This window comes from Melanotaenia boesemani, chromosome 1 (assembly GCF_017639745.1).
Source record: "Melanotaenia boesemani isolate fMelBoe1 chromosome 1, fMelBoe1.pri, whole genome shotgun sequence".
NCBI classification, from domain to species: domain Eukaryota; kingdom Metazoa; phylum Chordata; class Actinopteri; order Atheriniformes; family Melanotaeniidae; genus Melanotaenia; species Melanotaenia boesemani.
In genome coordinates, this window is record NC_055682.1 from 33,372,933 (window position 1) to 33,396,013 (window position 23,081).

Here is a 23,081-nt window from a genome sequence, read left to right on the forward strand (position 1 = left end):
TCCAAATCCTCATCCTACTAATGTGCATTTTGGTGCACGGAGGTGCTGATATGAAAGTACAAATCAGAAAAAAATAGGGACACTGGAAAATGCCCTCAAAAAAAAAAGAAAAAAAAAAGAAAAAGAAGGGCGAGAACAAAAGGCTGAATCTTTTGGGAGCAATGATGGGTACAGGATTTTCATTTTGTCAAGAGAAACATGAAAAAATGTCCTTCAAAGAAAGAATGAAATCTACTTATTTCAACCTCTACAGTGAAAAAAATCAATAGACAATTTGAGGAATCTAGAAGAATTTCAGGGGGTAAAGGGCAAGGTCACAAGTTTAAGTTTGAAGCACATAACTGGTCCCACAAACACAAAGAAACTCTCATTCATCAGTAGATGATGAAAAAATGATGTTGTTGGAAACCTTTGTGAAGAGCTACAATATGGATGCACATTCACAAATGCCATTTAAAACTTGACTGTGTACAAAAGAAAGCCTTATTTTAACCTCATCCAAAGTAGCTCCTCTGGGGTCAGAGACAATGGAGGTGGAGCATTGCGCAGTGGAAATGTGAATTATGGTCAGACCAATCTGTATTTTTAGAAGAAATTGACATTGTGTGGTCTGGACCAAAGAACCATTCAAACCTTTTATGAACAACACGTCCCGGAATCTTGATATTATGCAGTTTTCTGCTGGGAAGACTTGACATTCACATGAAAGCACTGTTACTACCAACTTAATCATTTCTGAAAACCATTCACATCCCCCCAAAGTGCAACACCCCTCCCTAAAAGCAGCAGCCTACCGGCAGGACAGAAACAGACTCCACAAGAACTAACATGAGAGAGTCTGAGGTGTTCACCAGACTCTTAACTCCCCAGATACCACAAGATCTCCAACCCTCAACCCACAGATCCCAAAGGATCTACTGTTAACGTCCCAACTCCACACTCTAAAACACCTTTAAATGTTTCTTGTTAATGCCCAGACTATTCAGAGAACAATGAGAGAGGGTAAGGAGGACCTACTCCATAGTGTGTGGTCATCATCTTATAGCTGGTCATTCTACATTTCTGTGATGGCAACATTAAGACAGAAAAGTACATTAAAATTTTAGAGTAGCATTCTTCCTCCAACATAACTTAATTTCATACTACCCTTATTGTTCCTCAGTGTTTAGGGTGTATTATTCTGATGCACAAAGAGGGTGTGGACACCTGTTTAATGCTCCTTAATGCCTTCAACTTTTCCTCAAATCTACAAAAGTCAAATTCAGAAATTTAAATAAGTCAATTCTGCAGCATGTACAGGACAAACAGAATTATGGTTCTCTCAAACCTTGGTGCATGAAATATAAGACAAGAATGTCAGCCTGTTTATGTGATTATTTTTGTCCGTCTCCCACAGCTCAGGCAACCTTAACGGTGCTCCCGTCAATTTTGATCCAGTAGCCATTTGATCCTTTCTGTTATACTCGAGACCTCTGACCGTGCTTTGATTTCAAGTCCCACAGCAGCCTGAGTCAAAGGGGGATTAAGTTCTGAGCCACTTCAAGAGGGCGTGAAAACTGATCTAATTGTGGCAGAAGGTTCATTAATCACAGTCACACAGAACTTTAATGAAGAAAAAGAGGCCGATCCAATCTCAGTTTTGGTTCTCTGATCCTTCACCATGTCTGCAATGTGCTACAGATGTGACTGCGGACTCAGTCCGTCACACATACACACAGATTTCCAAGCATTTGTCTGGTTCATAACATTATATCCAAGATTTTACCTTCAAAAGCAGGAGGGGACTCTGTATGTTTGATTTTATATCGCTGTACAAATGCAGCGTTATTGTTACGCTGAGGTGGCGGTGTCGACTCATCGCAGAACAGCAGACTTGTGCCAGTGTGATGTTTCCACTGTCTGATGAATCACTGCAGGACACACACGCACTCTCACACACAAACACATACAGAGCTGCAGCTTAGCTTAATTCATACGGATGTGACCTCATTGTCTATAACAAAATCACGTTTTCTAGGTATCACCATTTCCATCCAACAGACGTTTTTACATCAGAGATGCACTAGATGGCGACCTGCCCACAGTTGTATTATAGATACATGACAAACATACTGAACAGGAAAGATTTTAAAAGATGTGTTCCAGCAAAAGCTATAAATATGCAAAATGCATCAAATCCATTAGATCAGAAAACACTGATCCTCATTGTAATGTTTTTCTTTCTAGAAATATTAACCACTTTTTATTTAATGGATTATAGCATCCCAGTGTTTATGGTTTCCCCAGTGGAACAGTCTGCAGTGATGTCAGAGGTGTATTATGTTGTCATAGTGTGATTTTCAAGAACAATAATAAATAAATAAAGTTTTGGGTGTTGATAAAATTGCATTTATCAGTGCAAAACAGGCTTTTTTTTCAATTAGTTGTAAATACAGCAATTGTGAATAGATGAGAAGGCAGAATAATACAGATTCGATCTGATGTCTTTATATGCAATTAAAATATTTGTTTATGATGTGCTCATTATTGTTTTCTATTTATATTTTTCTGACATTTTGCACAAACCAAATGTCCAATTTGGGGGGGAATTGTCACCACTGATGAAAACTAAAGTAACTTAAAAATTTTTGTGTCAACTTGAAAAAGAACATTTATTACTATCAGTGATAGTCACGAGATAATAAGTGGAAAGTTATTTGTCTTGTCTGGAAAGTTTGTCACCTGCAAACCACAGCAAAAAAAAAAAAAAAAAAAAAAAAAGGGTTGTTTTCAGAATGTAGGTTACTCACCTCAACAACCAATTTAGGGCAATGCATCAAAGAAGGACACATTCCCTCTTCCCCAGAGCAGAAAGGCTCTGCTGTCTTTCCAGATGAAAGCAGGTGCACAGTGACAGGCATTAAATGTCAGACTGCAGGTCTACTGAGGGCAACAGAGCAAAGGAGTGAGTCATGGATGTGTCCAGCAGCGCAGTGGAAGATCTTAGAACCCTTTATGGCTGCAGGTTGTTATTTCTTAGATTATTATTCAGGCTGACTCGTTGCCAATGACAGTGGCTATGCTAACACATTTTTTTTGTTGTTGTTGTTATTTGTTTGTTTGTTTGTTTGCCATTAGTGACACACAAGCTGTTAAAAAAATGTAAACTTTCTCCAAGTTTTGTGAATCAATATTGGATTTATTAAATTTGAATCTATTTAAATTGATTTTTTTAAACCCAGCCCTACTGGAGAGTCAAAGCAGAAATGCTTAATCATAAAATGAATCACTGATTTTCCTTAAGATATGTCTTGTAGCAAATTAACAGTACCTTGTTCATTTTTAGCAGAAGTGGTCTTTGTAATAGACTTTTGAGACAATCTCTAATATTGTTATACAAAAACTTTAGTAAGTGAAGCAAACAAATAAGGGAAGAGAAGCATGCAAAACACACAAGGTGTTTCAGGAAGGGGACAAGCATCCTCTGCAGGAGACAATCATTTTTCTGCTTTGGACTTTCAGTCTTGTAACATTGCAGACCTTTTACATATATAAAAAGATATGTAATACCCCAAATGGAAATATGGTCCCTTAAATAAGAATCTTGTGTCAAAACTGTGTTTTTATAACTGATCCAGACCTCCAGTTTCTAACAGTTACCCACACAGAAATCTAATTTACTTTGCTTCCTGCAGCAGAGTGGGCAGATCAGAGGAATCACAAAAGAGGGATACATGCAACAAATACGTTATAGTCTCATGCCAGTAATTTTATTTCATGTTATTTCATTTCATGTGCTTTCAGTTTAGAAGATTAATTCTTATTTCAACACAACAGAAGCATACTGGGGAGAGAAGTCAGAGGAATTCAGCCTATACTGTGAAAAACACATAAATAGTCCCTTTTAAATAATACTTACATATATTTACCTGACTTTACTGACTGTATTCATCAAGCTTCCATAATAAAATGAAATAAAATAAAATAAAATAAAATAAAAATGGAATCTTATTGGGCCTTACCTACTAAACGAAGGTTCATGCCCAAAGAGCAGTGAATTGGTATTAATTTTATTGAAAAAACAAACAAAACAGCTGAGTGGGAAGAGTTACTCGGTATGATGAGTGTTACATCCTGTCATGCCACTCCTCCACCTGCAGTTCCCTGATCCTCACACTCCAATCAAGTCAACCTGTCACACCTCTTTCCTATGGACTCACTAGCCCTTATATTTCCCAGCACCACGCTCACTCCCTGTCAGACCTTGATGATGCTCTTGATGATGCTCTTACCCTCATGGACCCATCTCCTCTCCTGTGAAGTAAGACGATTCCTGTTTATTCCCGTTCCAATAAAGATATGTTAACTGTCTTTTGTCTCTGTGAGGTCCATGCGTAACAATGAGTGGGAATGTGCATTTGAATACAACTACACCCAAAGGTCCACTTTTTTAAAGGTCCCATAATATACTTTTTTTTAACAATTTCATATGGGTATCAGAGGACCAACAACATTGTTTTCAAAGTATATCACCCCAAATTCAGCCTTGGTCCTTAATTTCTGCCATTCCAAAAGTAGCTCTAGTGAGCTCTATGATGAACGGGCTGTTTCTGTGTCTTTCACTGGCACCTAATCGGTGATTTTAGAGGGCAGGCTCAGCTAGCCGGGGGATTGGGTCAACGGTAGTATCCACTACCCAGGGGTAGTAGTTATTTCCCTTTATGAGGTCACGAAGAGAAAGATCCCCGACTGACCTGTTTGAGCACACATTTGCTAAAAGGTGGAGCAAGCCAGTGAGAGAGGAGACAGAATTTTCTCACTTTTGGGCCTCATACACAGACTATGAGGACACATGTGACTGTTAGAAAACCTTTAGAAAGTGAATTTTGCATAATATGAGACCTTTACATGTTGGGTTCTCTGACTCACAAGGACCATGTGCATTTATTTACATCATGTTGTGTGTCATATATGTATGTGTGGAAATAGTCACATTTGTTTGGTGACCAGCATTTTGTAACAGTATTGATCATTAGCTTAAAATGAAATGCTCTGTCCCTATGCAATCCTTTTGGAATTTGGAAAAACTGTAGATAAAAATTAAAATTAGTAAATATGCTCCTAACAAATGAAATCCTTATATGTGGGTCACAGAAAAGCCAGCAGTTTATGTAAATGACTCACTGTGTTCAGTAAATGTCAGCCTCTTCTTTTGAACACATTCATCTAATTGAGTTAACATTATTTTTTTATAATGGTAGTTGAAACTAACATTAACGGCACTGTGGGGCTAAGCTTGTTGCTAACATAAATGCTAAGATAAAGCTTTCATATTCCTGTGACTAACCTCTCCAAGTATGTTTTAAGAAGGCAGATCTAATTGGATGTGGTGAATCCAGCGTCCTAATCTTTATGACAGAGACGTTGCAGTTTGTTGCTCTTTTATTTGTCACTTGTATGAAGTTTTTATACCCAAAATCCATAACACATGGTGGGGCAGCACCAGATGTGCTCCCCGTGGCTGCCATCTTTTTGGTTTTTTGGGTGTTTTTTTCTGTTTGTTTGTTTGCACATGTGTGCATATCTGTGTTTCCCATACTATACCATACCATCTTTATTTATAAAGCACTTTAAAAACAACAACATGGCTGACCAAAGTACTGTGTAATAAAATACAAATAAAATAAGACAAAATAAAATAGATCAATAAAAACATTAAAACCCTAGACCAACATAACAATTTATAAAATGAAATTAGACACAGGGACACTTTTAAAGCAGAAAAACAAATAGAATGAACTAAAACCCGCAAAAGAGAAACACCAGTAATGAAATAACGACTGTCACAGCCTCACACAGGGTTAAAGGCCAAAGAATAAAGGTGTGTTTTTAAACGAGATCTAAAAACGGCAAATTAGGGAGCCTGTCTGATGTGCTGGTGAAGCTAGATCCATAGCTTTGGACCCAAAACAGAGAAAGCATGATCACCTCTAAGTTTCCTTTGATGCCTTGGAAGTACTAACAGTGTCTGATCTGCTCACCTGAGGGAACGAGAAGACACTTATGGCTGCAACAGGTCAAACAAATAGGAAGGCACATGGTTATTAAGAGATTTAAAAACAAATAAAATAATTTTAAAATTAATTCACAGGTGCACAGGAAGCCAGTGAAAAGTCACTGGAACTGGAGTAATGTGCTCTGTGTTTGTATAACATCACATCAGTGATAGGTCCGGGGAATTGACAGCAGTCAGACGATCAGACAGAGAGGGGATTGTGAAGAAAACATTAAAAAATAAAATAAAAAAATAAAACAACTGAACATGAATAAATAAAAGATAAAAGACTGTCTGAAATCCAAGTCCAAGTTGAGTCTGAAGTCACTGTATGTGCAAGATAGACTAGAGTAGAGTTAAGATAGACTCTGGTACAAGTCACAGACTTGACCACCTCTGCTGTCCACCTGCCGTCTAATAATGATTTTTTTTAAGAATAGGAACCTTTGACATCATCATGTCTCAAAACTTAAACATGTATAAATGTCATCAGTAGCGCAGCAGCTGAGATGAATCTTAGTAGAAAAGTTTGAAAATGAAACACAGGTATTTTTGAGTAAATCTATAAATATCTTGTTGTGAAACATACAGAAGTTTTATGGCAATCCACCCAGAACATTCATAATTTGTCATTAGACAGCAATGCAGAATGTTCTGGGTGGATTGCCACACATTCCTCAGAAGATTTATCATACTGACTTTTTTGACTTGTCCTCAAACATTTCTACTTGTCAGGAACAGTGGACGTGAGGACCCAAGTGCAGGCTTGAAGAGGCAGGTGGCAGACCTGTGCAGGCAAAAGGTTTTAATAACAAAACTAAACTTACAAAAACAAAATACTATGGTGGCAAAACTCAGTCATAGCATGGACTAAATCTAATACTACACAGCACTAACAGAAACAAAGAGAAAGCAATGAACTGGTGAGGAGGAACTGAGGTTGCAATCCAAAGCCCTTCTTATAAAGTAACCATACTGTACTGAAAAAATAAATAAGTTTTTTGCCTTTGCCCATTTATGACTTAACAATAATGTCAAAGCACTATTTCAGTATGTCCTTTCAAATGTTACGCCTGCATCACATATCGTCTGACTGACCTGTGCTGTTATACTTCACTACTTCACTGTGACAAACTCAAAGATTCATGAAGTTAAACCTCCCATTCTTATACTGAAGTAATTCCCATCCCTGGTCTTCAAGGCACACTATCCTGCAGGTCTTAGATGTCAAAGACCTGCAGGATAGTGTGCCTTGAGGACCAGGGTTGGGAATAACTGTTCTTTTGTTTCTTCTTCTGCTTTTAAAAAGTATATCCGAGTGCAATGCAAATGTTAGGCAAAGTTATGCAAACTTATTAACATTTAATACTGACATCAATTTACAAACTTTACCTCAGTGGAGGAGTTTGTGCATCCTGACGATCCTGGAGCTTTGTTGTTGGGGGCTATATGCCCCTGGTAGGATCATCCAATGCAAACAGGTCTCTAAGGGGGGGACCAGACAAAGCACGGCTCAATAGACCTCTATGATGGGTAAAAATGATGGATCCAGGTTTCCCTTGCCGGGATGTGCATCACTGGGGCCCCCTTCCGTAGCCATGCCTGGAGGTGGGTTACGGAGGCAAGCGTCTGGTGGCTGGGCCTTTGCTCATGGGTCAGACTAATCTCGAAAAGGTGACATGGGCCCCACCTCCCGTGGGCTCACCACCTGCAGGAGGGGCCATAGGGGTCAGGTGCAGTGTGAGCTGGGTGGCAGCCGAAGGCGGGGATCCTGGCGTTTTGATCCTTGGCTGCAGAAGCTAGCTCTAGGGACGTGGACATCACCTCCCTGGCAGGGAAGGTCCCTGAGTTAGTGCATGAGGTTGAGCGGTTCCGGCTAGATATAGTTGGGCTCACCTCAATGCATGGCTTGGGCTCTGGAACCACTGTCCTGGAGAAGGGCTGAACCAAGTGTTAATTTCGTTAACAAAAACTAAATGAAAATATTTTCATCAACGCACATTTTTCACCGGACGAAAACAATTTTAGACAAGACTAAAACCCCCATAAATAAACAATAACTGGGACTAAATCAGAATGCATTTTCGTGGACTAATAAAGACGGGACGAAAATGTAGTTCACTAAATAAAAACTGGGCTAAAGTTAATGGACATTTTAGTTCACAAACAAAGATGAGACGGAAATTATATTATCATATAATACTTCGAAGACATCCTCAATCCCACCGTCATGTCTTCCGATGAGGAAGCGGAGTCAGGGGACCCAGGCTTGGACTGTCCTATCTCTGGGGCTGAGGTCGCTGAGGTGGTCAAAAATCTCCTCAGTGGCAGGGCCCTGGGGATTGATGAGGTCCACTGGAGTTACTCTGGATGCTGCCAGGCTGTCATGGTTGGCATGCCTCTGCAGCATGGCGAGGATATCAGGGGCAATTCCACTGGACTGGCAGACTGGTGTGGTAGTCCCCATTTCAAAAAGGAGGACCAGAGGGTGTGCTCCAACTACAGGGGGACCACACTCCTCAGCCTCCCTGGTAAGGTCTATTCAGGGGTCCTGGAGAGGAGGGTCTGTTTGAGGAGGAACAGTATGGTTTTCGTTCTGGTAGTGGAACAGTGGACCAGCTCTACACCCTCTTCAGGGTCTAGGAGGAGGCATTGGAGTTTGCTGAACCAGTCTACATGTACTTTGTAGCATTCGACCGTGTCCCCCAGGGAATCCTCTGGGGGTGCTCCAGGCGTATGGAGTGCTGGACCCCCTTGTACAAGCTGTCCAGTCCCTGTACAACCGGTGCCAGAGTTTGATCTGCAATGCAGTAAATAAGATTTGTTTCCAGTGAGGGTTGGACTCTGCCAAGGCTGCCCTTTGTCACCAATTCTATCTATGCTTCTACCCTCACCTACGGTTACAAGCTGTGGGTAGTGACAGAAAAAATGAGATCGCAAATACAAGCAGCCAAAATTACTTTTCTCCACAGGGTGGCCAGGCTCTCCCTTATAGATAAGCTCGGTGATCCAGGAGGGGCTCAGAGCAGATTCACTGCTCCTCCATATCGAGAGCAGCCAGATGAGGTGGCTTGGGCATCTGCAAGCAAAGCATGATTAACAGCTTTAATGGTTATGTCAGTTTATTCAGGCATTGCCCAAAATCAGTTAAATCCTCAGATTTGGAAGCTTTGTGGTCATTTATTTTAAATTTTCTGAAACCATACCCTTTTAAAACTAACAACATTCATATATACAGTAGTATACTTGCCAGCAGGCATGGTGAGCAAACACAACACATTCATTTTTTTGTGAAAGAATAACAGCAAAGGTTACATATTAGTATAAAAAAAAATATTGTTATGCATGTGTGAATTCTTCCAAATACATGTTATTTTCACAATCAACATACTTAATATCAACTTGGTCAAATATATGTTTTGGAGCTTAAAGGCAGACAGAGTAGAATATTTCTGCAAAAACATATGTGTTCATACCAAAGTCATCCATCTCAGATCAAGTACACATGAACATGGGTATTACTAACAGTTCCTGCCGTTTAATGTACGGATAAAGCAGCTTTATCATATATTTAATTGATGTCCTGAAAATTTACTAACTTTATCTTGGTGTTTTCCAGGGAAAACCACCTCGTTTTTAAGTTGTCCCACAAACTCAGGATCTGACAGGGTCTGGCATTTAAACAAACAACAATGGGTTTGTTTTTTGTCTCATTGAGTGTTGTTTTATGTAGCAGTGCACCACATTCTCCTGCCTCATGTTGCAATGTGCTAACATGAAAAGTCCCATTAGCAAGGCTAGCACCAGTCAGCTTGGTCCACAACCGCTATGAAAACAAAGGGGAGTCCAACTTATTATGTGACATTAAATCAAGAAGATAGGGATGCACAATCTGATACCACAAGCCAAAAACCCCTCATTTTCCACTCCATAAATAGACCCTGGGTGGTGTCATACAAAATATTCAGTTTTCATGGCAGAAAACTGCATTTGGATGCAGTTGCAAATACATAAAAAAACAAAACAATTCAGCTGGCATGCCAAAGACAGTGAAGACACTAAGCACCATACAGAATGTGGACAAATACTATCACAACTATACACCACAGAAAACCACAGGCAGAAGGGTAACATACTAAATGGTTGATAACTAATTTGTCTTTGTTCAAGCCATTTCTAGCCTCTTGGCACAATACAAACAACTCTACACCATAAGCAGAAATTTCACACAGTACAACCACAAAAACAGTTTTACAGCATCACAGTAGAAATATTCACAAAGGCAATGTAGGGATGCAGATATGGAAAGAACTGCTACAGCCTAACAACTTCCTAATGTATTTTTCAATGCAGTGATCCGTGGTTCTTCTTCAGCCCTGCACACATGGACCATCAACATAGTGGTTCAATGTAATCAGTCCTTTGTTGCATCTGATTGGATGGTGTGCCAGTGAGTGGTTTCTCTTTGCCCCAGACTGCACATTTCCCTCCAGTGTTCCTGTCCTGCCTCCGAAGCATCCCTCCCAATCAGCACACGACCCAGGATACTGCTCTTAGTGTAGAGACGGCCCTGTAGATACATAAAGAGACTTAATGTAAAGATGCCCATAGCATTATGAATGCGGTTTAACACACTTAACAGCACATGAAGTTTTGTGAATCTTCCTACCTGCATGACAATGAATTCAAGATCCAGCGACATCTGAGTGATGTCACCGGGTGGCAGGTCAAGCAGGAACGGAGCGTTCCAGATGGGGTTTGAACCGCTGGCCCCTTTAGTCTCTTTGGTATCAATTACTTTACCATCCTGACGCAAGTTTATGACAACATAATGATCTATTTGGGAAAAAAACATCATTAGCTATAGATTTTTTCTGTTTATGTTATAATTAGATAAAACTGTTAAATGAGATTATGTTGTTTCTTTCTACAGTGATCAGCAACTTAGACAAAGATATAGAATCATTAATATCAATATTTTCAGTTGAAGCTCATGAGCAAAAGAAAACTCCTTGCAGTGTTATATTCACAGGAAATGATGCACACAGGCTGATTCATATTCTCAAAGATTTATCTGAACATCTTGCACATTTTCCAGCACTACTTGCAAAATATAATCTCCCTTGATAATCTATTTAGAACATAAACGGGGGTTTACTAAAATAGAAAAACACTGTGTCAGTATCACAGAAGACTTATGCATCTGCAAATGGAATGTGTTTTCACAGATTTCAGCGATCATTTGATCTTGAAGCTCATGATTAAAAACATAAATGACTATTAAACCCACACTGTCACTTTAATGTGGAAAACCAAATCATCAAACTTTTTTTTTTTCTAACAATCTGTTGCTTCCTCTTCTGTTAACCAGCATCCTCAAAGCAGGGCTTTCAATCAGCTGCAATGAGATATGGTTCAGACAGGAGGGGAAATGACACCGGGCTGATCAGTTCCTAATCTGATTATGTTACAAGCCAATCAGGGATCTGGTCTCTCTGACTGTAGCTGAGGGAACATGAGACTATGTTCAAGGGAAATTCAGCATTTACTTTAACTTACCTAACAAAGTGATAATAGGAAATTTCTCACTGCTCCTATACATGATTACTGCATGGATAAAATGATGACTCTTTGGGTGTGTTTGTTTTGTCGAGATAATACAATGATTCATGACGGTAGCAGAAAGGAAGAAATGTGGAGGTTAGGCTAAGCCTAATGTTTATAACTAAAATTGGGAGGAAAGCTTGAATAGATATTGTAAAGCTGCTACTAAAGCATAAACCTGTGACAACTAGTTTGTGAAACTTGACACTACAGTTCGGGCCAGCTCAACACAAATCTTTTTCTTTTGATTCTTTGGCTTGGGAATTCACTGCTTCAGGTCATGAAGCTGGTCAAGAAAGATTTGTCTGCAGTAGAATTGCGGGACAGTCTTGGCTTAGAGGCAGGAAATGCAACTTGAGACATGGAAGTCACTTGTTTGCTTCTCCAGCTGTCAGGATAATGTTGGCTGTCCAGCTCCATTCTTAGTGATGGCTGAGGTGCCCTTGAGCAAAGTGTTAACCCTTTGACAGTAAAATGTACGTGGTTTACATAGAAAAAATGATGATGAAAAATTGAATATGTCATTAAGAGGAAGCACAAATAATTTGTTTAATAACCTGAAAATGTGCGTCAGTGTGTCCTTACACACATCAAGCCACCAGTACAGATTCAGCTGAGTGATGACAGCATCTCTGGTTATAGTGGTGAGTAATACGATGCCGGCATGATGTGTGTAAGCACACACCATGTGGGTGGTTTAACCTCTGTGGCTCCCTCTTTTGACAGCTCAGAGGTCTTTCATCGGCGTATCACCACTGTACTCTAACACGCGATGGAACAAGACATGTCAGTCCCAGCTTGATAAGGTAAACCATAAAAAATCTGTAATAATCTGGCGCCTGGGATGCCAGAATATTACTGTGGAACAACAGGCAAGAAAAAAGAAAAATCGGTAAAATTACATAATAAAAATGCAGTTGATAATATTATTTTTAGGTGGAATCTTTTTTTTTTTTTTTTTTTTTGGCTTTTTAATGTTTAATGAAAGACATTACTATGAATAATGCAAATTAAATTACCTATAAATACAGTGAAAACTGCAAAAATACAAACAAGGAACCTAAAAATGACAGAAGATTTCTGTTGTTAATTAGTTTCACTGTATAATTTTATGGAAGATTCTTGTATTTAGTTTGTATGTATGTAATAAAATATCACAAATAAAGGCTTTTATTAAAAAATATGCTTTACTGATCCCAGTTTGGAATTTGGGAATATTAAACGTTTTAAACTTGAAATTTTCAGTTTAACTTTTTTTTTTTTTTTTTTTGAGTGCAGTGAAATGATGATATATTTGAAAATGTATTATAACAGTCTTTATTGTGTGAAACTAAATTATATTTTCTTTTAAATAAATGAACTTATATGTATTTTCAAAGTTACAGGTATTTTATTTTACATCAGACATGTTGATTTTCAGTTTATTTCCATAATCTTCTTGGCATTTCCCCGTATTTATCTTAACAGTGTACATGTGTAAACACCTATTAAGAAAGACACTGACAAACACTTTGTTTTTGTTTTCACAGTTTAGGCGTGAGGCTGATCCTCACCTGGAGCTCCTGGGATTCGTGTGAGCTTGGCCAGATTCTCAGCCTTTCGGACCATCACTTTGATGCGCTGGGCCAGCGCCTGGTACTGCAGCAGGATGAAGAGTTGTCCCAAAGGCCGTGGTGCACAAACTGAACTCTTCCTGCGCCCCAGCGCCTCTTGAGAACTCAGACTCTAAAGGCAGGGACAGGGAGAAAACAGGGGAATAAAGAAAACGTGAGATACTTTGCTAGAATGAAAATGTTTTATTCTGCAGATGTCCAGCTAGGAAAGAAACCATGAAGAAACATCTGATTCTTATAAATTCTGAATCGTTCCCTGTTAAGAGGATTTGCTCACTACCTATCCAGTAAAGAAGGTTTATAGTTTCAGTCTAAAGGAGACTGAGGAGTTCTCCTACATCTGTATCACATTTTCAGTCACTTAAAGCTAATCATGGATATTGATTATCTGTATGTGTAGCTGTCAGGGTTCTGGATTTCTCTTGACCACACACCCTTAAGTAATTGACATTTATGCACGAAGTCACTTTGGATAAAAACAACAGCTGATGTGTTAGTCTCATGGTAGTTTCCATCTGATGTCATGTCACCTCTCATTAGCTCTCAGACTGTGACAGGTCCCAGTGAGTCAGCCTCTGCTGTCAACTGTTAGCCTGCCAGCGATTTGTTGAAGCTGAGTGTGAAGACAAATTTGTACGTCTCATTTCACTTCCCTGGTCACTAACGCTTCACCTCAGAGCCCGTCACTCCAACTTATACAACTCATAACACGTTTTAAAAAGGACAGAAGTTATTCTGCCAATGGAAGTTCTTCCCTAAGCGTGAATGTAAATGTTTAACATGAGTCTTGATCTGGAGAGTCATCTGGAGAGTAGGTGAACTTCCAGTTCCTCAACCCTCAGTCTTTTGAAAGAGTCAATGCTTACAAATACTTAGTGTTAACTGACCTTCCCTTGGGTAAACGTCATATGTCCAAGGGTTAGTAAATGCAGCATGTAATGTACGTTAATATGTTATTCTGGATTATAATGCAGACGCAGCATCATCTCACCAACTGTCTCCATGGTGAAAATTCAGTCGTAAAACCAACAGATGTGACGACTGAAGTTAAACTGCCAACGCTGATGAAGAAACTCTGAGAAAACTGATGTTCTGGATAAAAACAGGTTTTTCCTTTTACCCAGTTGCAAACTTCTTTATTTGTGACCCAGTGACTGCTAGAACTCATTTTTACTCTAGTAGTTCGTACACCAGTGCTGTGTAGTGTAGTCTTCTGACTCATTCTTCCAAATGATTTTGTTAATATGCACAAAAGTCAGTCACAAACTCAGTAACTCGAGGCAAAGCGATAAATAAGCGCTGAGTTTGTGTTGCAGTTTTCATGCACCCTGGTGGGGGGACTCTAATGTGAAATGACTGCTGGTAATGAATAATAAACTCCAAACTCTAGAGCCTTGTGTGACTTTGTCAGAGGAAGAAAATCAGGACATTGATGCATTTTTATCATCTCTAAACCTAAAATATACCACAATGAAGCAAACATTACAAGTTTAGAAATTGAGCAAAACAATCCAGTATGAAAGGTGAATATCTATTGGCCATAGAGACCGGCAAAACATTATTTATATTAGAGGCAACAAAACATTTAAAATTGATAATAATTGACAGGCGAATTGCTTTGGTGCTGTTTTTAAAACTGAATTAGTGTCATTAGTTACCACTCCCTTCTAGATATTCTTAAAAGTTTATTACTATCGCTATAGCTATTGTTAACCATTGTCAATCTACTACCTATTAAATCAGCTCCCAAACCAGAGACTGGACTCCACAGACTATTAATTGTAGTTTTAAAGTTGCTGCATGGGAGTGGGCACTGACGCTGACTACGTTATGTAGGTAGCTTTAATCAGAATGATAGAATCAAGAATGGAAGCTGACAAGAAGTTCAAACCAGGACTTACTAGGTAAGTCTTACTTCTGAACAACTTCTTCTGTTGAGAACATGTTCATTACATTAAATGAAAAGTGGGTGAGGATGCCTACATTGTTTAAAATAGGCTATTGTATGAGAGCAGGCAGGAAAGAAGACATACACTACAAGGCTGGGTGGCAATGATCGAAAATCTTTTCAGAATGAGATTCAGAAAACAGTCGCGGGACTTTTGTATTCCTGTTATTTGTCCTAGATTCATTCCAGGTCCTGGTTTGCTTTAACACTTTATAAATCATTTTAAATCTGTAAGTTTAAATTATCCTTTTTTAATGAATATGCCATCAGTGGCTTAAACAAAGGAGTTAAATATAAATCTAATTAGTTTTTTGTAATCCAGTGAGGTCCAGTTATTATTGTATTTTATTAGATTATGAAATTAAACTGCCTCTAACATTTCATTGGAAAACTTTTAGTTTGATACAACACACATTCTTTGTGACCATTTTTGATAAACTTCTCCAATGTCGTAACATTTATTTCTGTCAAGTGTTGCATTAGTTTTCTCCAGGATCTTGTATTGATGCTGGGAGAGTCCAACCACTGAGCACAGCCTTCTCCAGCACATGCCAAAGACTTCATGTCTGGACTCTGATGGCCAATCCAAGTGTGACAATGATGTCTCATGCTCTCTGAACCACTCTTTCACAGTTTGAGCCTGATAAATCTGGCCTTTGTCATCTTGGAATTTGGCTTGTACAGTAGGCACTCATGATGGCTGCATCACTTCATCTCTTCTTACTCTGAAACTCCCATCACTCTAGAACAATCTGGACTCATCAGACCACATGACCTTCTTCCATTGCTCCAGAGTCCAATGTTTTATTTTTTCCTGCGATTATCCTCACTGATAAGTGGTTTTCTTATGGCTACTCAGCTGTTCAGGCTCCCTTGAGTACCCTTCACATTGGGCATGCAGAAGTGTTATTACTTTTACTATTAAACATAGCCCATAGTTCTGCTGTTGTTATTTTGCAATTTGATTTCACTAAACGTTCAAGTGATCGCAGATCACCATCATTCAGGATTTTTTTCGGCCACTGCTTTCTGAAAGACTACTATCCTTCCAGTTTTTAATAATACGGAGGGCAGTTCTTAACCCACTTTTATTAGTTCAAGCATATCCTTAGATGTTTTCTCTGCTTGATGCCAATAATTTGACCCTTCTGAAACAGATTAGCATCTTTTTCTAAAACCACAGGATGTGTCTTCCGGCATGGTTGTTTAAGAAATGAGAAGCTGCTCGTTTTTCATCCAGAACATGATGATCCATGTAGTAATTATCCAATAGGAAACTCCTATCTATTTGCTTAGTAAAATCCAGGAGGTGCCTTTTTTGACAGGCAGGGTATGTACATAAGAACCACCAGCATGATGATTAGGGGGAGTGAATCCATAAACAACTTAATTACTGAGAAGTTGGCATTTCTTTTAAATGGGAGTCAGGGATGATTTTGAGTCTGTGCTTAGCAGTCATTGATGGTGGCAATGGATCTTTAAACGTTCCTCTGTAGCGCCTTTACATTCAACAGCAGATGGCTTCATCCATCATTTATACTGCCGATGGTCCTCTCTGATAGTTTTAGAAAAATAAGTGAGATTTTGCCGGGAATGATATATGTCTTGTGATTTAAAATAAAGAGCATGCATATACAGTAATAAAAAAAAATGCTGATCCTCCTCTTTTGATCAACACTTTTGCTATAAATTCCTGCCTTGCCAAGTCTCCTATTCCAAGTAAATGTCACTTTTTACCACAGATAATCACATTACAGTGATTACAGCTGAACTTGCCATCTTTCTTCAAACTCAGAAGATGCCTGAATTAAGATTTGGAGTTATTCTGCCAGCCTTTCCATGTACATGTTTTTTTCCTAATTACTCAGATTGCTGAGAAGCCTTTATTTCCAGCAGCCTCCTGCTCCACATCCACACATAATCACAGCAAGCAGCTGCTGTTAAAGAGAATGTGGAAGATGACGGTGAGTCGTGGGCTAAAAAAGAAAACAATGATCCATACATTGGCATAAAAGAAAGACAGGAAGTTGGCTTCCCCAACAAAAAACAGCATATCTAGTGACTAACTGAAAGTCCAAGAAACATCAGACCAACCTCCCTCAAACAGCTTTGTTATTGATGCCTTCTGGCATCAATAACAAAGCCAAAGAGGGCAAAGCGTGGGCGCTCGGCCAATTTGCCGCACTGCCTGTTTGCTCTGCGGTCACTAACAAGAAAGTCACCATGACTAACAACAGTGGAAAACTGGCTAATGGGAGAGCTGATTAGACGTTAGATTCCCTCATGGATAAAACATGTGTTTTTATAAGACCTTGTGCATACTTTTCCTATACAGTAGCTCAAATGAGGGAAAAGACTTTGAAAAGTTTTGTTTTTTTTACATTTATGTAATACATTCACTGAAACCAAGAAGTACAAAAAGTATTTGGCTTAAAAAACTCAAATTATAATCACAACACAGAAATGAGCACACGCACACACGTCACTCAGTCCACACAAGTTCAAAGATAAATAAAAGATGTGTATGCCTTTTCCTACTCTCCAACTGGTGTTTACAAAGAAAGAATGCACAGTGACAGTAGGGGAGCCTCATACATGCTTTAGACTACACACACACATGCATTCTCAGCATGTGCTAATGTCTGCCTACACAGTTTTAGTAATAACACTAAATGTTTCATGAAAACATTTTTATGTGAATGTTCTCAGCTTTTATCCACTTTTTCTTAGTAGTTTCCTATTTGAGTCTGATTGAAATTAATGTTAATTTCTAACTTATATGGAATAATTTTCTTTTGGGCCAAAGAAAGCTTAAAATCCTGTTACAGGCACATTTAACTGGACTGTTTATTTACCCTTCTTAGAAATAGTCACTGTTTACTCCTGAGCCATAGTTTCATATCTACTCTGCAGATATAAGAAGTCTATCAATTTTCCACTTCTACCTAAAAACACTGCAGCATTTTGATCAATAGACAACAAGCAAATGACTTTTCTCATAATTAAAAATTCCAATATTTAACATTTAGGATGATATAAAAGTAGAAATGCAATATAATCTTTATTGCTACAGTTTGACTTCATCAAGCATTTGACCTCCATGTTGAGTGTGACCACTGTCCTAGTCTCAGTATAAATGCTGGACAGAGAAAACAAGTTATTTAACCAAGTATGTCCAATACTATGACACTGTGGAAGGTGGGGAAAAAACTTATATTCTGCCACTTATAACATTTTCTGTGGGAAAATATAAATCCAGATTCATTGTTGATGATATTCATGTTATAAAATCAGGATTTTATTAGATTAGTGTGAATGTCTGAGAACATGATTGTCTTTGTTTGAGCATTTCAGTGTTAAAGCCTAAATAAAGTTAACACACCTGTTTGATTAGACACATTACATTTTTCAGGCTGTGTGGTGAGGCAACAAGTGCTGTGTTTAACAAATAAGGTGATGTGAATTAGCAAACGCTTATTTAAAAAAAAAAAAAACTTACTAGACTCTGCAGACATGTTTACTATATTCCTCTGCACCACTTCACCTCAGCTCCAGATGTTAACCAATGAAGTCTGACTCATCTGAGCCTCAGAGGAACTTTAATGAGCAATCTGCTGTGCTTTTCACTTGTGATTTCTTACTCTACATTTTATGCATCCAAAAATGATCATCATGTACCTTTTTCAGCTTTCTTTTAGTTGGACTCAGCTGCCTGGTGTAGGTGGTGGTGGTGTCAGGCTCCCAGTCAATCTGCTCACAGGGGAGCTCTACGACCCCAAGCACAGCTTCTCTTAGGCCTGAGAAGTCCCTGCTGTAGACAACCAGCCTCAAGGTGCAGGTGTGCAGCTCTTCCACAGTTCCCACCTGCAGCACAAAGCTCTGGTTGTGGAGATCTGGGCTGAGGCTGCGCCGCCGTGAGGTTGTGTGACGAGGGGAGGGGCAAAGAGGTGGAAGGCTGGCCCGGACGAACACCCCGCTGCGCCTCCTGCTGTCCCCAGAGAGTCCCAGGATGTTGACCATCAGGGTGCCACAGGTAGAGGAGAAAAGCAGGGAGAAGTGCAGGAGAGGAGCTGGCTTGGAAGAGATGGACAGAGAGTTCAAGCCATACTGTAATGGACAAGGCTCCCCTTGCTGGGTGGGAGCTCTGGCAGTGCCAGAAGTCAGGTGGCTGCTCTCACTGTAAGCAAAACTTTCACCACTTACAGTGCTGCGGCGACCCATCACACGGCGGGATTTGGACACAAAGCTCAGCCTAGTGATGGAGGGCAAAGAGGCTCTGCCATGACTTGGTGCTTTACTGGGTGAGCAGGGAACAGCAGGAGTGCTGAGGCGCCGCATCGGGAAGGAAGACCGAGGAGACTGCACCAGCTCAGCTGACCTGGTTGGGCTCAGGTCAAAGGGCAAAGCAGTGAGGTCATCTTCAGAGAGGGAAGAGCTGCTTTTAGAGGAAGGACACTCCATTACATCCCCATCCAGCTCTTCATACTGCTGTTTCACAGGCTGCATACAAGGAGAATGAGTTAATGTCATCGTCACACTCTCAGCCGGATGAGGTGACAAGAAAACAGCTTCCTTGTCTTCAGATGAAATGTTCTTCTTTCTGCGACAGCAAAGGATGCAGCCAAGAACCAGACAGTAGCAGAACACAGCCAGACCCACAGCTAGTAGGATCTGCAGATGGACTAGAAGATAAAACAGTAAACAGTTAGTTGAATTTATGACAAACGGAGAGGAGATACAAGAATTAACAAAGAAAGATTATTACACAGAGACAAATCAGATCAGCTTTAAAAAAAAAACAAATAAACTAAATCTATTGGAAAAGACCCTGCAGTAAATCCTTATCTTGTGTCGACATTCTGTACCCATGATGAGATTAAAGAGGAAATGTTACAATAATTGTATAAATGATATTGTTGTAGTTGCTGCTTTGATCACAAAGGAAAGCAGTGCACGTACAAAGCATTGGTGTCATTGCACTGGCAATCAAATTGTGCGTGTTTATCCTTCCAGCAATTTTCTGATTTTGAATTCAGCTCTGCAGAATAAAGTTAAATGTAAATATTATAGTGCACTTCTGTCTTTTGCTTTATGTCATTCAAATTCCCTGAAGCTGACCTTTGCATTCTGTATCAACTTATTTTTGAACATGAAGTCATAAACTGATTGTCAGAATGAACAGAAACTGAAGGTCATTCATTGTGGCAGAGTGGGGCTGAATCTGCATGACTCATCACATGCTGTTGAATAGTTGTGAGAATAAAGTAGGAAAGCTTCACCCAACGATCACTGTTACCTCCTCCAAGGCAGAGGCTTGTTTTTTTTCAGCAGCGTCTATCTGTCTATTAGCAACATAACTCAAAAAGTAATTGATGGATTTTGATTACATTTTCAGGAGCTCTACAAAACAGAATAAAGAATAAGTGATTAGATTTTGTTGGTGATCCGGATCACCACCTGGATGCAGGCATTGTTTTTTTAACACTAGAACCTCCATGGGAGCATTTTGACACCCTGGCAATGCAGCATTAAAAAAATTATAAATGTGGCATTTATTTCCTTTTGCCATCATTAAGAAGTAGGCACAGTTTCAATAAATAAATAAATGATTAACATGTGCGATTACTTCGGACTTGTACTTCAATTAGAAATTATTTTTTAAAATGTATTCATATTTTTTATCAACTATTTGAGTGGGGTAAAAACAAAAAAGCACCATATAATGTTAAAGTAGCTCTGGATGTCAGCTGATATTGGCTCAATATGAATGCATGAGTGCAGCTTCTGGAGGATTCAGTGCAGCGATGTCCAAAACATTAGAAAACACAGCAGCTCTGCACAGTGTTGGTTTGTCTGTCTGTCTGAGCAACATAACTCAAAAAATTTATGGACAGATTTGGATTGAATTTTCAGGAATAAAGGAATAAGGAACAGGTGATTACATTTTGGGGTGATCCAGTTCACCGTCTGGATCCAGTATTTTTTTAAAGAATTCTTTACTGGGACGTAGAGATCATTTAGCCATTAACGCTTCTAATGCAAAAGATAATGCCCAGAATCAATGGAAAAAAAATACAAGATGGCATTATGTTGCTGATATGATCTTATAGTCTGATTTTTTTTTTTTTTTTAACCTGATCATGTTAATATTCTGGATCTGGTGATCCAGAATATTAAAAATATAGGGGGTACTGGGTAGGCTGTCGGGTCTTTTGGGGTTTTTCTCAGTGATCCTGGGGCTTGGTGGAGGTCTGCACTCTGAGTGCTTCTAATTACGTTAATGAAATGCAAAGTTAGACACTGAAAAAAAAAAAATTAGTATTAAGTTTAGGTGCACCTCATCCTCTCGAAGATTTGGTGTCCTTCCCATGTAAGTATCAGGACAACCTGATAAAAGAGCTTAAATCTACATCTTAAATCCAAAAGAATCCATGAAGATGAGATCACTATTGAAATAAGTGAGGGTTAACTGTAAATGCAGACCCATTTCCAGACAGTCGGAGTGCCTGTCCTGCAGCAGGCGGTTCCTCACACAGCCTCCATTAACAGATGAAGGTGCAGAGGAGCAGTGAGTCACTGCTGCATCAGTGATGCTGGAAAATAATCTTGAAAAATAAAGGCTGATGGGATCACCTTGAGGAATCGGTCTCTAAATATAATTATGAATAAATAAATTATGTAATGGTGAAAACTGAGCAGTGAACAGTATAGCATTTATAATGCAGATATTTCAGTCATGAGGGTTTTAATATTTTCTGACTTCATCATGCATAAAGTAGGCTAAAGACAAATGTTTGGTAGCAGGTAAAAGAGTTGAAGATTCCTATGGCTCTTAATCATAATCATAATCATCACAATTACCTTATTATTTTTTTCCAAAGTAACAAAACTTTTAAGACTCATTCAAACATCTTCAAACGTCATCCAACATATGGAGTAGCTACACCTTGTCTGTGACTTGCAGCATTTCTACAACTTAAGAATAAAACTCTCTTTATCTCGTTTTCTCTTTATTCGAGGTCAGTTTATTAGAAGGAGGTAGTAGCCGGATATTTCTCCCTTTCTCGCTTTAATAAAATTTGTGCAGTTAAATATAGATATGTTTAAAAACAGAAAAAGAAAGCATACCTCCCAGAGTGTACTGCGACATCTTCCTGGTGCGCTGTAGATTGCGTCAGTGTGTGCGCTCCATCGTTAGTGCGTGCAGATCTGATGCTTCCCAGCCACCAGCTTCATACGCTGATCGACTTTTTATTTTACAGTCCCTCGCTGTGCGTCGGAGGGATAAAATGTCCCGCCTTCTTTTGAAAAGCTGTCCGATCAGCTCTTTTCTTCCGTTCGCTGGCATCTCATTGCAGCGATAAATCTAACATGTCCTTAGTGTTCATTTTAATCACAGCTAAATTACAAAACTGGCCGTCTTTAAACAAAATTTTGCACTTGGCACATTATCTCCGCATTTAAAAAGCCAAATGGTGTCATTGTTTACCTCCAGATGTCTGCTTAGAAAAAAAAACAGACATGAAAACTGAAATACTTCTGTCAATTTTTGCTGTGCAAAAGGACCAACAGCAAATGTCAGTGATGCACTTGTTTATTTTAGTCTGCTGATTTTCAGTTTGAGTGGCATTAGCAATCAAATTACAAATTATATGGCATTTTTACCTCTGTACAGAGTTACTGAGATATTCCCTAAATACATAAAACTGGACTGAGTTCACTGGCAGTGAACAACCACTGCAATACGCAACTATCTTAGCTGTTTTTAGGACTGCACTCTTCTGGATGGAGATGATGTTTCTGGTTCAGAACTCAGCTGCTCACATCATCACTAAAACCCTCCTTATATTACCCTGTCACCCCCATCTTACAGCAACTCAGG

General features: G+C 39.2%; 1 protein-coding gene across 1 annotated transcript; it reads right to left on the minus strand.

Annotated features, from left to right (window-relative positions):
• Positions 1-9,138: 9,138 nt before the first annotated feature.
• On the minus strand, positions 9,139-22,789 carry LOC121632624 (synaptotagmin-5). Its single transcript, XM_041974311.1, has 5 exons — positions 22,328-22,789; positions 18,878-19,881; positions 13,192-13,363; positions 10,704-10,870; positions 9,139-10,604 (listed from the first exon to the last, which is right to left on the minus strand). The coding sequence occupies exons 1-5, from the start codon at positions 22,347-22,349 to the stop codon at positions 10,449-10,451; spliced, it is 1,521 nt and encodes a 506-aa protein (XP_041830245.1). The 5' UTR covers positions 22,350-22,789; the 3' UTR covers positions 9,139-10,448.
• Positions 22,790-23,081: the final 292 nt, after the last annotated feature.

What these genes read in the sequence shown, in the direction of transcription:
- LOC121632624 (XM_041974311.1), bottom strand. Translation starts at nt 22,349, where the DNA reads ATGTCGCAGTACACTCTGGGAG. An exon ending in GTCGCAGTACACTCTGGGAG is followed by an intron (nt 19,882 to 22,327) that starts GTATGCTTTCTT and finishes TTTATCTTCTAG; the next exon opens with TCCATCTGCAGATCCTACTA. An exon ending in CTAAAAGAAAGCTGAAAAAG is followed by an intron (nt 13,364 to 18,877) that starts GTACATGATGAT and finishes CCCTGCCTTTAG; the next exon opens with AGTCTGAGTTCTCAAGAGGC.